This window comes from Filicampus tigris, chromosome 10, assembly GCF_054856515.1.
Source record: "Filicampus tigris isolate MCC_2025a chromosome 10, RoL_Ftig_1.0, whole genome shotgun sequence".
NCBI classification, from domain to species: Eukaryota; Metazoa; Chordata; class Actinopteri; order Syngnathiformes; family Syngnathidae; genus Filicampus; species Filicampus tigris.
The window spans coordinates 4,817,699-4,832,732 of NC_141226.1; the positions used below are offsets into that span (position 1 = coordinate 4,817,699).

The following is a 15,034-nucleotide window of genomic DNA, read 5'->3' on the forward strand; positions in this document are numbered from 1 at the left end:
GTAAGTAGAAATGAATGAAGGAACAGAGTGATTGTGAGTGTGAATGGTAAAAGTGAAAGCCAACCCAACATATTTTTTTCAAGAATATGTTCTATGCAGGCCCACTAGTTGAAACACGGCATTATGATTAATGTTGCGTTTGTGGAATATGAAATAACGCAGCAAAATCCACCCATTTGTAGCCATCTCCCGGGGCAGCCATTTTGTCACTTCTGTCGACTGAAAATGAGATCACAACTGCTCAGGGCTCAGATAACGACCAATCATGGCTCAGCTTCAGAAAACAGGTGAGCTGTGATTGGTCGTTGCCTGAGCAACTGTGATGTCTTTTTCAGTCTCAGTCGACAGAAGTGACAAAATGGCCGTCCCCAGACATGGCTAAACACCGGTGGATTTTGCTGCGTTAACGCATATTCCACAAACGCAACATTAATCAGAATGCCGTACATGGAACATATTCTTGAAAAAAATATGTTTGGGTTGACTTCCGCTTTAAGGACGCCTGTTGAACATCTCTATTTTTTCTCCTCCAGGATTCTCTCAGTCTGGAACGAGTGGGAATATGGGTTCCGGCATGCCACCGTTCCAAATGAATGTGAACTCCACTGTAGGCCAGATGGGGATGGGAAAAGCTATGGACACGCAGAAAACCTCTGGTCTCTTTGGTTCTGAGCCCCAAAACATCAGTATTACCAGTGGCAACAACCCCTTCAAACCAAATGATCCCTTTTCCTCCAGTGGTCCTGGAATCCATTCTTTGGATCGCAGTCCAGGTAACAGAAATGGTTTGGTTGCATGTGTGATGCTGGGGCAGAAAGGATGGGTGAAATTAGTGAAGTGATGAAATGAAGTGGTTGAAATGCATGCTTTTCATGAATGTGCCCAGCCTGAAATTCTGTGAAAAGTGAAAAGGGCAAATATCAATGTTGTCATCGCGTAGGCAATGTCATGAGCAGGAAATCATTTGGGCAGCAGAGGGCAGCCTTTCCGTGTGACTGAGCAGTTACAGTGCTGTGCCTATGTCTCGTTTACGCCTATCTTTAGTTACCCTGCATCTTCTCAATTATTTATTGGATCCACAAAGCTCAGTATTTTCTATATAGCATAAAGGAAAAAAAAAATATATAACATTTAGTCTATTCAAATTAGAAATTGAAAGGGGAATTGGATGCATTGTAATTACATAATCAGCTACCACTGTTGACAAATATAATCATGAGTAATAAATATTAGATATTTGATTAGATGTTCTTCACACCGTTTTGAACAAGCTGCTCTGGAACAATGATGCATATTTTGGTAGTGTTCCAGACTCAGTATATCCATTAAATATCTTAATAATACAACCCCTCTTTATAGCAGGACAATCACATGCCAAATGGCAACCAATCAATGAAGTGAAATACCGGATTTAGGGTGGAATGCACCTTTTGCTAGATTTTGATTTATTTTATCCCATGACGTAAGGCAAACTGGAGATGATAGAAGCTGAGATATTTAAATGAAAAGAGAACTTGATAAGCAGATTGAAAAGGTCCTGGAGGTTCAGTTAGTTTTTTTTTTTTTAGCATTCTCTATTTGTTCTTTTTTTTGTGCTTTTCATTACGTTTTAACTGGTAAACTGATATTTATCATTTTCAAATATATATACTAGAGGGTTTGTATCCACTGCAATGACAGGTCAGATAACGAAAAAAAAAAAAACGTTTGGATCATTTCAAGCAAGTTAATATGTAAAATATGATTTGTTTGTTCTTGTAATAATTTGCATGGATTGTTTGTCAATTCCTTCTTGTTCGTGTTGTGTATTCCCAGACTTTGTGTTTAACATGTTCGTTTTTCATAATTTTTTGACCATGCATGTGTTGCAATGGATCATTATATGCCGTGACGCTCCCAGCACGCATGAATTTATTTTAGATCATGCATGTAATACTGTACTGTATTCACAATGCACTCCATTGTTATTGTTATTCTTTGTGTGCCTATTTTGCTATGTTGTGTATACCTGCTTCATAGGCAAGGCCTTTTGTACCCTGGGTCATGCTACTAATGATGATAATCCAGTCAAATGTATGTCTCTTCAGAGGAAATCTGATTTATTACTGAAATGTGCTCTGAATCTAAAATACATTTAGAGATTCTAATAGTGAATCTTATTATGAATGATTTATTGTAGTACCTCTAAAAATGATTAAAATTGTAAAATGATCACTTTTGTTGTAATGTAACTATTAAATTTGGTGGCCAAAACAAGTACAATGGAATCTTAAAAATCTACCACAATCTACTCTGTGATGCTGGTGGACAATTTAATTTGTTCATAATTTAAAACAATTTCTCCCATAAAAAATAATGGACTGGTGGACAATTCGATTTGTTCATAATTTAAAACAATTTCTCCCATAAAAATAATGGACATTTTAATCAATCTATTCCAAGTTGAATCTGTCAGTTCCGTTTTAGATTTAATGATTTGTCAACATATTTCATCTTGTTAATTGTAACCCCACTTTGGTAACACCACACAAACCAAGAAAAAGCACACAATGAAGCCTTAAAGCGGAAGTAAACCCCCCAAAATTCTTTGCAATAATATGTATGTATACACATGCTCCTTCACTAGTCCAAACATGGCATTCTGATTAATATTGCATTTGTGGAATTGGAGTTAAGCAGCACAATCCACCCGTCTTTAGCCATCTCAGGGGGCGGCCATTTTGTCACTTTTGTCGATTGAAAATGACATCACAGTTGCTCAGGGCTCAGGTGACGACCTATCACGGCTCAGCTGTTTTCTGAAGCTGAGCCGTGATTGGTCGTTATATATTCCACAATGCAATATTAATCAGAATGCCGTGTTTCGACTAATGGGCCTGCATAGAACATATTCTTGTAAAGAAAATTTTGGGGTTGAGAGATATGCCATGCAAGTAATGCAAGATTCATGGTGAGGCATACTTTTGTTTAGGGACCCTAAGGACGTCACAATTATAAGGCCACACAGATGAGACATGCTGTCCATCAATTACCATGCAAAGCTCAGTGTGTTTCTAAAGCAGCCAGACAATTTTTAGTTACTTTACAATCACCAGAGATCCCGTGAACTTATTATTGAAGCAAATCATTCTATTCTGGGCATGCATGTAAAAAAATCTATCTACATATATGTTTTATCTTGGACATATATTAAAATTAAAATAGTATACAAATGTGTTGTAACATCGTTATTGGAACAAGCGAACAAACATCGTATTACCCCAGTTTGTGTACATTTACATGAGTATTTTTGTAATTACATCGCCCTAATCTGATGTCAAACAAATCTCTGTCCACAAAATTGTCTATAAGGTCCAAGCATTCTCTGGGTTTGCCCAAAAAACACCTTAGCAGGTCTAATAATTATGACTAAAATAGGCTTTGTGATATTGTGGCATCATAGAAAGGAGACAAATCTTTAGAAGTCATCTTCACAGATTCAATCGTTCTTACAAACTGGAATGAGACATGATGCATATGACATAGAGCACATTTTAAAGACAAAAAATCCAGTAAAGCAAAAATACTTTCAGTAATGACAATTTTCTTTTTGGTTGTTGATTTTGTTTTCTGACACAGTATGTGACTGGTTCCTGCTCTTATAAAACCTTCCCCCCTCGGCAGCTCCCACCCTTTCTCCCAGCGGCTCAGTGGAAGACAGCAGCCCCACTTCCTCCACTTCTGAACCCCTCAGTCCCGAGCGATCGGGGTGTGAGGCTGGCAAGCAACAGCAGAGGCGGAAGAAGAAGAAGAGGAAGGGGCGTGACGAGGTGTACAGCTTCTTGGATAGTCAGGAGAAGAACGGCCATTCCGACAAACATGGCTTGCAGGATAAGGGTGGACAGGAGGTGGAGGAGGATGAGGAGGAGGAAGACAACTGGGAGTGGGAAATCAGAGAGAGTGGAGCAGGCGGTAGAGTGAAAGGCAAGAAGTTAAAAAGTCGTGCAAGACTTCCAGAGGAGTGGGGAGCACCCCAGCAGCCAGTGTCTCCCATAGCAGCTGCAGTTGCACCCACCTGGGATACAGCAACAGACTTTGGCCCTCTAGACTCCAAAGCTCTAAAATCCAACCCCAGTCAAGGTTTGTCTGCATCTATGCAAATACCGACAGGTTTGACCAATCGCTCCCACGATAGACTTGCAGCAGATTCATCTCCCGGATCCTTTGCGCCCAAGTATGTCGATGACGACCCTGAGTCCACCAATGACTGGCAAAACGTGACCAGCAAACCTCAACCAATTAGCTCACCTGGCAACACTGCCAGCAAGAGTAGTGCAGTTGGGGTCGTTAGTGGGGATTTAGCATTGGTGACGGGGGACAATCTGAGCCCAGTCTCCCAGACGTTCTCTTTTCTCGATTCAGTCCTCCAGACACCGCCAGGTTCTACCCCCGACTCGCAGAACGCCACCCCTGTCACAAACACACCCGTACTAGCCTCAGCTGCCTCGTCCACATCAACAGATGTCGCTGTCCCTGCTTCTGGTTTCCACCCCTCTAAGTCCACTTCAGATGTCCCTCCGACGTTTGCTGTGTCGTCAAAGCCCTGCCCCTCACCTGTCACCGAAACCCAATATCCTAAAACTGCCCTTGAATCGGTCCTCAACGTTGATGCTAAGCCTTTCATCCCCTCAGCCTCACGCGTAACCCCCGCAACTGCTCCCAGTCCATCCAATGCTATTTTTAATGCGGCGGCCTCCATTGGTGGCACTGCAGTCAAACACGTCGGTTGTCCTCCTTCCACTATCAGTGAAACTGTCAAGCCAGCATCATCAGAAACTCCCAGCAAAGCTGCATCCACCCCCCCTGTGTTCACCACACCTGCAGTCCCTCCCTCTCTCCTTACACACTCCAAGCAACAGGAGTCCGCATCTCCACTGCTCCCCCCATTGGAAGGTTGGTGAACTACAGGGAAGAGTATGACTAACATGGGGCTAATAATCTAAAATCGCTCATGCTTGTAAAACAGCAAGTTGCTTCTATTTGTCTTGTGCTATGCATGCATTTTTGTTTGTGGATTGAGTACCGGGCTTGCTTGGTCCTTGGTCCATATTTTTAATGTTAAAGCACACAAAAGCACACAAGCCAAAAATATTAAAGAAACACTTAAGGCTTTATGATGTGAAGAGGCTTCTTAGTAGCGACAATTTATATGCTTGCTCAAACGCTGGACTAATTTGTTTTAGTCGGCCCCCAAAATTACAAACCTTCAAATTTGATCTGAGATTGATGGTTCCACTGCTTTGCTGCTGCATATTGCCCTATAACCTCATCCATAACCTCTTTATTACTTGATCTGCTAAATCAGATTACTGAAATTCTTTCTCTTCTGTCCTTCCTCTTAAGGCCAACTGCTTGTATAACTTTCCACCGTGCCCTACAGCCATAGAAAAACAAACCTTACCAGAGTCGATGCAGTGCGAAGCAAGCTGGCAGTAAAATGTCACAGCTAGAGTTCTCTAACTGCACAGTCAAGTTTTGTCATGTTGTTAAAAATAGAAATTACGAAATCTGAAAGCTGAGATGTGAAAAAAAATTGTGTTCTACAGTGGATATCAAAGGTCTACACACCTGTTCCTGATTTTTGTGAAATGCAAAAATGAGACCAAGATAAATTATTTTGAAACTGCCCTCACTATAATTGATACCCGGAACCTGCATTACAAATTATTTTTAAAGCATTTAGAGAGAGGAATGAACAACTGAGATTACGTGGTGTGCACAACTTGAATGTGGCTGTGTTAATAATTAATCTGTGAAATTATAAATGCGAATCAACACACACCTGCCATCATTTAAAGTGCTTCTGATTAGCACCAAATACAGTTCAGATGTTTCAATAGGCATTTTTTTTCTTCTTGCTTTTGAGCAGAAGCTTCACTAAAACCTGGAATTCAAAAGGGACATAAAGACTTTTTAAAGTATATCCACTGTATCTGTTATATGCTAAAATTTGATACCCCATATCCTTGCCTCACCCCCTGTACTTTAAAAAAAAAGTCTTTTTCTGACCTTAAACATTATGGTAATGTCTAGTGCAGTTTATGAAAGATGGCCTATGTTTTTGTGTCATTTCCAAACTACTGTATATTTTAATCAGTCAAATCACCCTTTGTTATTGGGCTTCCACTCAGGTGGTGCTCCAAAAAACATTACAATTGTGAAATATTTTCGATCATCATCATCATCATCAACCATCTTGGGTGTAACCGTTTTACTCTATGCATTTTGTCCTGTACTCTAGGGTTAATTGTATTCACTTTTATAATACTTATAATACTTATGACTTCATGCTCTGGCTAAAGTATTTTTGTTTTCTGTTGAATGATGTTGATTTTCATGATATATTGTGTTGTATTAATTTTCATCACTACAACCTGACCAGTAAGTGGCAGTGTGTTTCAACTTGAAATTTCACATGGATATTATTCTCAATTCATACACTTTTCTGTCCCCAAACCCCACAACCCCCCACACCCCACCTGCACATCAGCCTTCTATTAGAATTGGGATCAACCTAAAAATTGTCAACTGAAACTTCTTACTGGACATGTTTTTTCACTTCCTTGAATTTATATTTTGCGATGATATATTGTCCAACATTAATGGAATGTTTCGTTTAGTGCATAATAGTTGTGTGTGTCAAGTATGATGATTCTTAAAATTGTCTTTCTTTTTCCCTTTTTCTCGCTCTCTCTCTGTTTCTCTCGCTCTCACAACGCTGTCAACGAAGTAGCCCCAGGTAAGTCATATTTCAATTAGTCATATTTGTGCCATGTGCATATCACGCATTTAAGCGAATAATAATAATAACAGTACAGTGAGCTCTCAGAACTCGCATACAATCCATTCTAGCTGTATTTTTGTTGTTTGGTTTGCAAAGTAATTTCCCATTATAAAAATAATAGTCATCTTAAGTGTTTTTTGTGGCAAAACCTTTTAAATACAGGATGACCCAAAAAAACGGGCCCCGAAAGATTTGGAAATTTCTCTTTCAAGGTCAATGAGTATAATAATTAAGTTATCATACAATATAGTTCTAAACACAATGAACTTGTTATACCTCAAGTGGAATTTGATTCTGTAAAAAAATTAAGAATTGATGTCTATTGAAAGTTGGAGCCTGTTATTTTTGGGGTCACCCTGTATAAGATTGCAGATGTCGTTGAAGCTCACCAGGCATGGCATCGCATGACAGCAGCAGGGATCCTGGGTTGACAAATGAATATTTAAATGTAATGGGGAAAGTTTCTTTCCACATCGCATGACTTTGAGTACTGTAACACAATAGATAAATAACTGTTTCACAAAGGGCAAATGATTTAGTCAAGTAATATACAGAATACTGTAAATGTTTTTGAATGTCCTAAATGACTAGGATTAAACATTGTGCTAGATTTTAAGTAAAGGTGACAGTTAACACAGAGACCAAATGCTCTTTGCAAGAACTGGCTAAACAAACACTGCATCAGGTATCCACATTTTAAAGGGGGAGTTAGCAGTTTTAAAACTGCTTGTAAAATTTAAATGTTGCCTCACTTCACTAATAGCACTTTTCCATTAGCCCGGCTCCACACCGAGACGGCCTTGCTTGAGACGGAGTGATCGCTTTGTCAATAGGCCTTTTCGGGGTCCGAGTGGTGACAATGGAACGCTTTTTCAGAACCATCTTCGAAGTGGTTCCAAAACACAGACCGAATGGGGCTGTCATTTCATTGGGCGACATTCAGTATTGGGAAAGTTCATTTTCCATGCAAACTAGTTCGAAGTTCAGTTCACCGTGTTTGCAGTGTAGTCTTGCAGTTGATCCGGCCCATATCCCGCCCGCGCCTGTTATAATAAAAAAGCATCGGAGACCGTCGGGTGTGGTGCTGGCCCAAGCGGAGTGGTGCTGTTTAGGTGTAATGGGGAAAAACAGCATAATCCCTCCCTCCTCATGAGTTTCTGACCAAAGCCACGCCCCTTACTCATGTGAATGTCCATGAGATGTGTACTGTAATTAACATGCATTGGAAACCACGCTTGATTCTTTGTCATTCTTATTCGTCATGATTTGAAATTTTGTTCTGTGGAATGTACAATCAATTAAAAATCTGAAATAAGGGGATAAAAATCAGAAATAAGGGGATAAGCTTATCTTTGCTAGTCTTGTGTCCAGTTGTTAGCATATATATATATATATATATATATATATATATATATTCTGCTTGCACAATTACTCTATACCGCAATCTCCCTGTCTCCCATGTTTTTGTTTATTGATACAACAGTATAGGGCTAAAAATATTAATTGCAATTAGTTTGGTAATAATTGATATCACGCTTATTCCAATGATCATTTATTTTTTGGTACAAAACAAGAACATGTTTAAACGTAAAAAATATAAAGACAAATACATTTCTTTCAAACACTATAATTATGTATGTTCCTTTTGTACCAAACAAAATGTATAAAATGTATTGTAAAATAAAAAAAGGTGCAAATGTATACATTCAAGTATGATTTCCTTGAGTATACAAACATAGTGTGTTGGATATAAATGCATATTAATAATTTTTTTTACGATTATGCCAATTTTGTAATCGAGTGTAATTATCGGAATTGTAATTGAATTTTGATTGGACAGCCCTACAACAGTATTTGCATTTCCATGAGAAAGAGAGAGGCATTCCTTGTATTATGCTTGTGTGCTGTCTGCATGCAGACAAGCTGTTCCACTTTGTTTATAGCATCTGTCTTGTTAGATAGATGTATCTGCTGTATATATTTATCATCACCATTATTTTGTGGGTTGTACCATTGAGTGGAATATATTCAATCTTTCCATTTACAGTTTAGGTTTAGTCTCTGCTTCTGCACCTGTCTGCTTAAATAGTGTTCAAAGTGACCTCACTCATGTCTGCTTGTACTTTATCCTCTTGATCTTGAGGAAGCTGTTCCTGCTGAGGAGATGCAGAAGGCCAAGCAGTCACGGCCACACTGCATGAGGAATGACCCATTTTAATTGCATTGGGTGCTAATAGTGTTGTGTGGCTCAATCTTGGGTCATTTGTCTTCAATTACAGCCAGTGTGTATCAGCCATATTTTTACAGGACAGAAGAGACTGAGTTGAGCATTGCAATACACTGTGATTCTGCAGTTGCATCGGTTGGTGCTCTTTTTGTTGCTACCTCGGTGATCTTTTTGATTCAAGTGCCATTGTAAGGAGTTTTTGATGTCAGCTATGCTAAATGGGCATGGCTGTTTTTTACCGACTTAGAACAAGGAAAATGGATGTTAAGAGAGCCATCCTGACATGGTGGTTTTGTGACTCTCTGTTTTTATTCAAATGCTTTGGACTACTGCCATTTGAATTTGTTTAAACAGTACGCTTCTGTCGATCATAAGCAACTGCTACTACCTGCAAGGTCGACTCTAGAGTAGCTTGAGTTTGTGGTCATGCATGGTTAAAACTGATCATGCAGAAAAAGATTGGTTTTGTATGGTGACTCTTGCTGTCTTGAATTGGGAGACTACTACCCTGTACTAAACTCACTAATATTAAGGCATTGCAATTGCACAAATTAATATTAATGCACAATTTATATTAATGCTTGTTGAAACAAGGCATTCTGATAAATATTGCGTTTGTGGAATAAGAGTTAATCCACTCGCTTTCTCTGAAGGCGGCCATTTTGTCACTTTTGAAAACAGGTCAGCCGTGAATGGTTAGTACCTGAACCCTGAGACACTGTAAACCTACAAGTTGGTGTTCAAATGACTGGCTGTTCCAAGTTCCTTGCTCCTGGAAAAAAAAGACAAATCAGGTTTTCATAACAGAATTTTTAGGGGTGTCCCGATCTGATATTGATATTGGATATCAGCTCAAAAAAACAGTATTGTATTATATCGGTCTACATGGAATCTCCGATATTAGCACTCATATACGTATACAAGCAGTCCATTCCACTTTTTTGTCCCGCCCTCTGTTTTTTTGTCCCAGCCTCTGTTGTTCCCATCATACACTGCATGTAAAATATGATTCTGAATGTACTGAAGTAAACTTGAATTGTTATTTTTCACGTCAAAGAGTATAATTAGTTTTTATTGACTTTATTCGGGTTATTATTTCTCAGAATCTTTTAATTCATTTTAATTTATTTTATCCAGTGGTAGTACATTCTCATTTTTTAGATGAATTTATGTAACCCAAATGTTTGTAATCAATGGGGTTAGGGTTATTGTTATTATATATTATATTTTCTCACACCTACCTTTGGTGAGTATTGTTCTTTGTTTGAATAGTATCACTTGGTCAAGTGTCTTCTAATATTTCATGATAAAAAATATGTAATAGCATGCATCATTCCTGCTGATATTGTATCAGACCGAAGTCGGTATCGGACAGTACTCTAAGATGCAATATCGGTATCATATCGGAAGTGAAAAAGTGAAAAAATTGAGCCACCCCTAGTATTTCTGTATTAATTTATGTCAGTAAGTACATTTATTTGTTGGCAAAATTGTTGCATGGGGTGGCTTTTACATGGGTAGCGTTAATGTTGTATTGCAATTTCATTTCAATTGATATTTTTCCTCATGACTTTTGATGTAATTTCTGTAATCTCAAAGTGCATAAGAATTAGGCTACATTTAATCTACTGCAGGGGTGGGAAATTTCAATGCTGGAGCGGCTCACAATTTTTCATCAGTAGGTCTACTACTGGGAGCCCACATAGGACCACACACTTGCCGACCAGACGTATGACAAAAGTGCTTTAAATATGGACAAACTACATGCAGGTGTGCAAAATTGGTGCTCTCAATATATTTAATTTTTGATAACACACTTTTCAATGCATGTATAAAAGTTCCACTATCCTAACACAACAACGGTTAGCAAACAACAAAATAACCACCTACTGTATTGTATTTAATTTTTTTACAGTGCAACGGGCTCTCTTGCATAAAAATTTGCATTCAAGGTCGGCACAAAACCACTCAACAAGAAATCAACATCAAGCGCAATAACTAATTTTGTACAATTTTCCAAAAATTAACTCACTCAAAATGTTACTAGAATTGAGTTACTATTGTTGTGTTACATTTCGTTCTAAATCAGCAAAAACATTATTATGACTACTCATGTTGTGGTATAGGGCAATATAAGACCCGGTGTAGCGCAACTACTTGGTTGGTATTACAACTCAAAACTACAGTGGATTCCTGCATATTCACAGTGCCACAACCACAGATTGACATGTTCGCGGATTTTTTTCTTTCTTTTTTTTTTTTAATTATATTTTATTGGGGGGTATTATATTGTATTTTGTGTTTTTCTCATTTTGTCCGGGATTTTCTTATCCATTTAGCTCTGTTTGTATTAAAACGTACATTGAATGTCAATCAGCGTCTTTTGAAGAATATTGTGGGTTTGTAAAATGAATAATAATAATAATGAACCCATCCCTTCTCACCACCAACAGCCCCCCGCCCATAATGTTTTGTTTTTTTAAATTAAAATCAAGGGGGCCACTCATAGTGTGAGTCGCCAGGTTCCCAACAGTCTTTTGACGAATTTAATCTCTTGGCTGTTTTTCCCTATAATGTACATTTCCCTTCTTTGTACCATAATCTTCGCTCCCTTTATGTCCACATTTGCCATTTGTTTTTTAATCTATTTTTCTATTTCCTTTCTGTCTCCTACAACCACATCTTGTCTTGCATTGGCTGCTTAGATTCTCTGAGTCTCTGCCACAACACAATAATCACTGCATCTGCACTGCAGGGGTGGAGTGGGCAATTGAGGGTGTTGGTGGAGAGGGGAAGGCGTTGTCGGGGAGACGTGGGAGGCGGTTGCCATAGTAACTAAGCCACTCTGCAAGTGAGGGATGGAGGAATAGGGAAGGAGTGGACTGGGTGTGACAGTCAGTGAGGTTGAAGATTAAAAATAGAAACACTGTGACAAGATCCCCAACCCTCTGTCCCTCCTACAGCCCCCACCTTTTCTGTCTCTTTTGCCAGCACCACAGGCAGGCAGCTGTAGCATCCTCTGTCTCCTCTTGGCTCCCATGTCTCCAGCTGCTCAGAAATATCTGACCTTCATAAAGACCATTCACAATGACCTCTAAGAGTCTGTCTGTGTAGAAATCACCTTCCAAAAAAAACCCCATGATCAATCTCATGTTATTTTAAACAGTAAACCACTGTATGCTTTCATAATGGTTGTTAATGAATTACACCATCTGTGGTAACCATAGACTTGATTTTGACACACTTAAAAAAAACAGACAAATCTGGATTGCAGGCCTGTATATGCAGTTTCAGTGAAGTAGCGAAACCTTTGTAGCAAATGCAAAATGTAGCTTGGTATAGTTTTGCTTGGGTAAGTAAACAAGAATGTCTCAGAAAATATGGTATGGATGATGGCATTTTAAAAATCTTTTTTGCAATATTTAATTAATCCCCTTTAATTCATTTTAGACAAATAGCATTTATTTAACCAAACCATGACCACAGCATGATTTATTACAAACACCCAATTCTAAAGAAGTTGGAACAAATGAATACATTACAAAGTTAAGATATTTAACTCATTTGCAGAACCCCTGTTACACTAATGTGTGAAAAAATCTTTGAAAAAATTTGGAAAAAAATACAAACAAATTCCTGGGATTGAAAAGATAAATAAATATGTCCATGGCAGTGAATGTTCAAACTAATTAACTTTATTCTGCTTTTGCAATTCACTCATTTTGATTCTAATGCCTGAAAGACATTCCAAAAAAGCTGGGACAATGGCTTTCTCACTGTGATACATCACCTTTCCTTTATACAACATTAAATACGCATTATAATCAGCGGAAATGAGGACACTAATTGTTGAAGCTTTGTAGGTGCAATTATTTCCAATTCTTCTTGATGTGCAACTTCAATTGCAAAGTAGTCCGGGGTCTCCAATGTTGCATTTTGTTCTTCAGAATGCGCTTCACATTTTCAATGGGAAACAGGTCTGGACTGCTGCCAGGCCAGTCTAGTACTCTGTCTTACTACGAAGTCACGCTGGTGTAACACGTGCTGAATGTGGCTGGGCATTGTCTTACTGAAATAAGCTGTGAAAAAGACGTTACTTGGATGGCGGCATTCATTCGAAATCGCAGGATATTTGCATAAGAAAAACAAAAAGAAAACAATATTTTTTGAACATTAAACATCTTGTTTTTGTTGTGTATTCCATTGGATATAGATTGAAAAGGATTTGCAAATAACAATATTGTTTTATCAATCATTTTATATAGCACCCCAAATTCATTGGAATTGGGGTTTGTAATTTTATCCTGTTAAAAGAAGGCCTTGACTCTGAATCGAGGCTAAATGTGTTTAGCAAAAAATAATAGAGGCAGGGGCGAGACTTTTGGAGGGGCAGGTGCTCAAAGTTAAAAGAGGACACGTGGATCACGCATTTAGGCGGTCGGTCACCTCGAGCGTGTGAACATATTTCACCAAAAGTGGTCACGTGTAAAATATGCACGTCTCGTCCTCGAAATCTGATAAGGCATACACTACTACGGACGTCAGACTACACAAACGTGTCGCAGACAAACATAGCGTCTAATAGCCATTTTTTTCAGTGTAGTGTGACGCACTCAACGATTGCTCGACTGGCATCTGGGACGCTTCACGACTACGACGACGAAAGTCTGGCATGTCAGGATTTTTGTTTGTCTTGCCGCATGTGTGATGACATGTCCTATGTCATCTTTGGATTCTTTTTTTGGTATTGACCAATAGGAAGACAGTGCCCTGCTACTTATGATGAGAGACTGGATGTTGCACTCACAAACGAACAAACAAAATGGCAAAAAAAGAAGCGGACACTCGGATAGTGCTTCATCTGATCCCCGGTGGAGCTACGATAGTTTCCCATTTTAATTATTTTTTTGCCTTTTCTGAGCAAAGAACAAAAGCACATGCACATAATGCCTCCATTGACATGATTTTGACAGCTGCTTCTCCCGCTGCTCCGACTGACCTGCGCCGATGGACTTAATCTTGACGGAAGCATGCGACGATTGGACAGGGTTTGGTCTGTGATGGACTTGTAGTGTGAAGGTCTCGCCCGGTCCAAGACACAGAGCGATGTTTATCAGGCAGTCTGACAGCGCTACCATCTTAAACGACAAAAAGCTGTATAGTTTGAAAAGGCCATAACTCACTGGCTGGGCAACAGCCTACATCAAATTCACTCTCCTGTAACAGAGAAAACATAGAGCATATACTGTAGCATATGCTTAGACAATGAAATGAGGCCGAGCAGTTGATCAACAACCTCTTCATTGTGAAAATGAATGGTTAATGTCAGCTGTAACTGCACCATTGAAAACATTGAGCTGTTGTTTTGCTCAAGCCATCAATCTGTAGACCAGGCCTGGCTAACCTGCGGCTCACGAGTCGCAAGTGGCTCTCAAAGTCTTTTTCACTCAGAATTTTGCAGCGTGCCGTCGTCAGCACAATAAATGGATTGTGTATGCGGTGCGGGGCGGGTTACTGCGCGGCGGTGCTTGACTCGTACGTCTTCCACGATGGCAAGTCACCTCGATTTAAAACATGTTCTATTTTAGAGCGGCGCCGTCATGATGTCAGAAAGTGTTTCCAATAGCAGAGAGGCTGTCAAGCGATGTACTGCTATTTTGGCAGACTTGTTTACAGGTAACGGCATGAGAACAAAGGAGGAAGCCTTGATAAATACAGTGCAATTTACTGTGTTAACAAAGAAAGATACATCTTGTCTCCTCTTCCTCCTTAAAATGAGCAATGACTTGGCGTCGAGGTGCGGCCTTCTCATCTAAACCAGTGAGAAAAGGCTCACTTATTAGTTCCTGGTCAACTGCTATGTGTTATAAAGAGCTCCGGTTTCTGTGCGCACATATGTATGATGTGGCTCTTTGCAGTCTCACAGTAAAAATTGTGGCTCTTTGACTCAGACCGCTGACCACTAGTGTTGTAGGCAGTCGGCA

At 39.2% G+C, this 15,034-nt stretch overlaps 2 protein-coding genes across 4 annotated transcripts in view; both read left to right on the top strand.

Moving 5' to 3' along the window:
• The window catches only part of LOC147140430 (uncharacterized), a 49,314-nt gene extending 43,890 nt beyond the window's left edge, over positions 1-5,424 (top strand). For 2 of the 3 annotated variants that reach the window (XM_086042561.1, XM_086042562.1), the window contains exons 3-4: positions 534-773; positions 3,664-5,424. In XM_086042561.1, coding sequence (XP_085898687.1) covers positions 534-773; positions 3,664-4,940 — 1,517 coding nt within the window. In that variant the 3' untranslated portion in view covers positions 4,941-5,424. The remainder of the gene's footprint in view (positions 1-533; positions 774-3,663) is intronic. The other variant, XM_086042560.1, reaches the window with a different exon arrangement.
• A 1,233-nt stretch (positions 5,425-6,657) lies between these two features.
• Positions 6,658-15,034, top strand: part of map4l (microtubule associated protein 4 like) — a 54,915-nt gene continuing 46,538 nt past the window's right edge. The window contains exon 1 of the mRNA XM_086042559.1: positions 6,658-6,778. Within this exon, the coding sequence (XP_085898685.1) occupies positions 6,685-6,778 (94 nt within the window). The 5' untranslated portion in view covers positions 6,658-6,684. The remainder of the gene's footprint in view (positions 6,779-15,034) is intronic.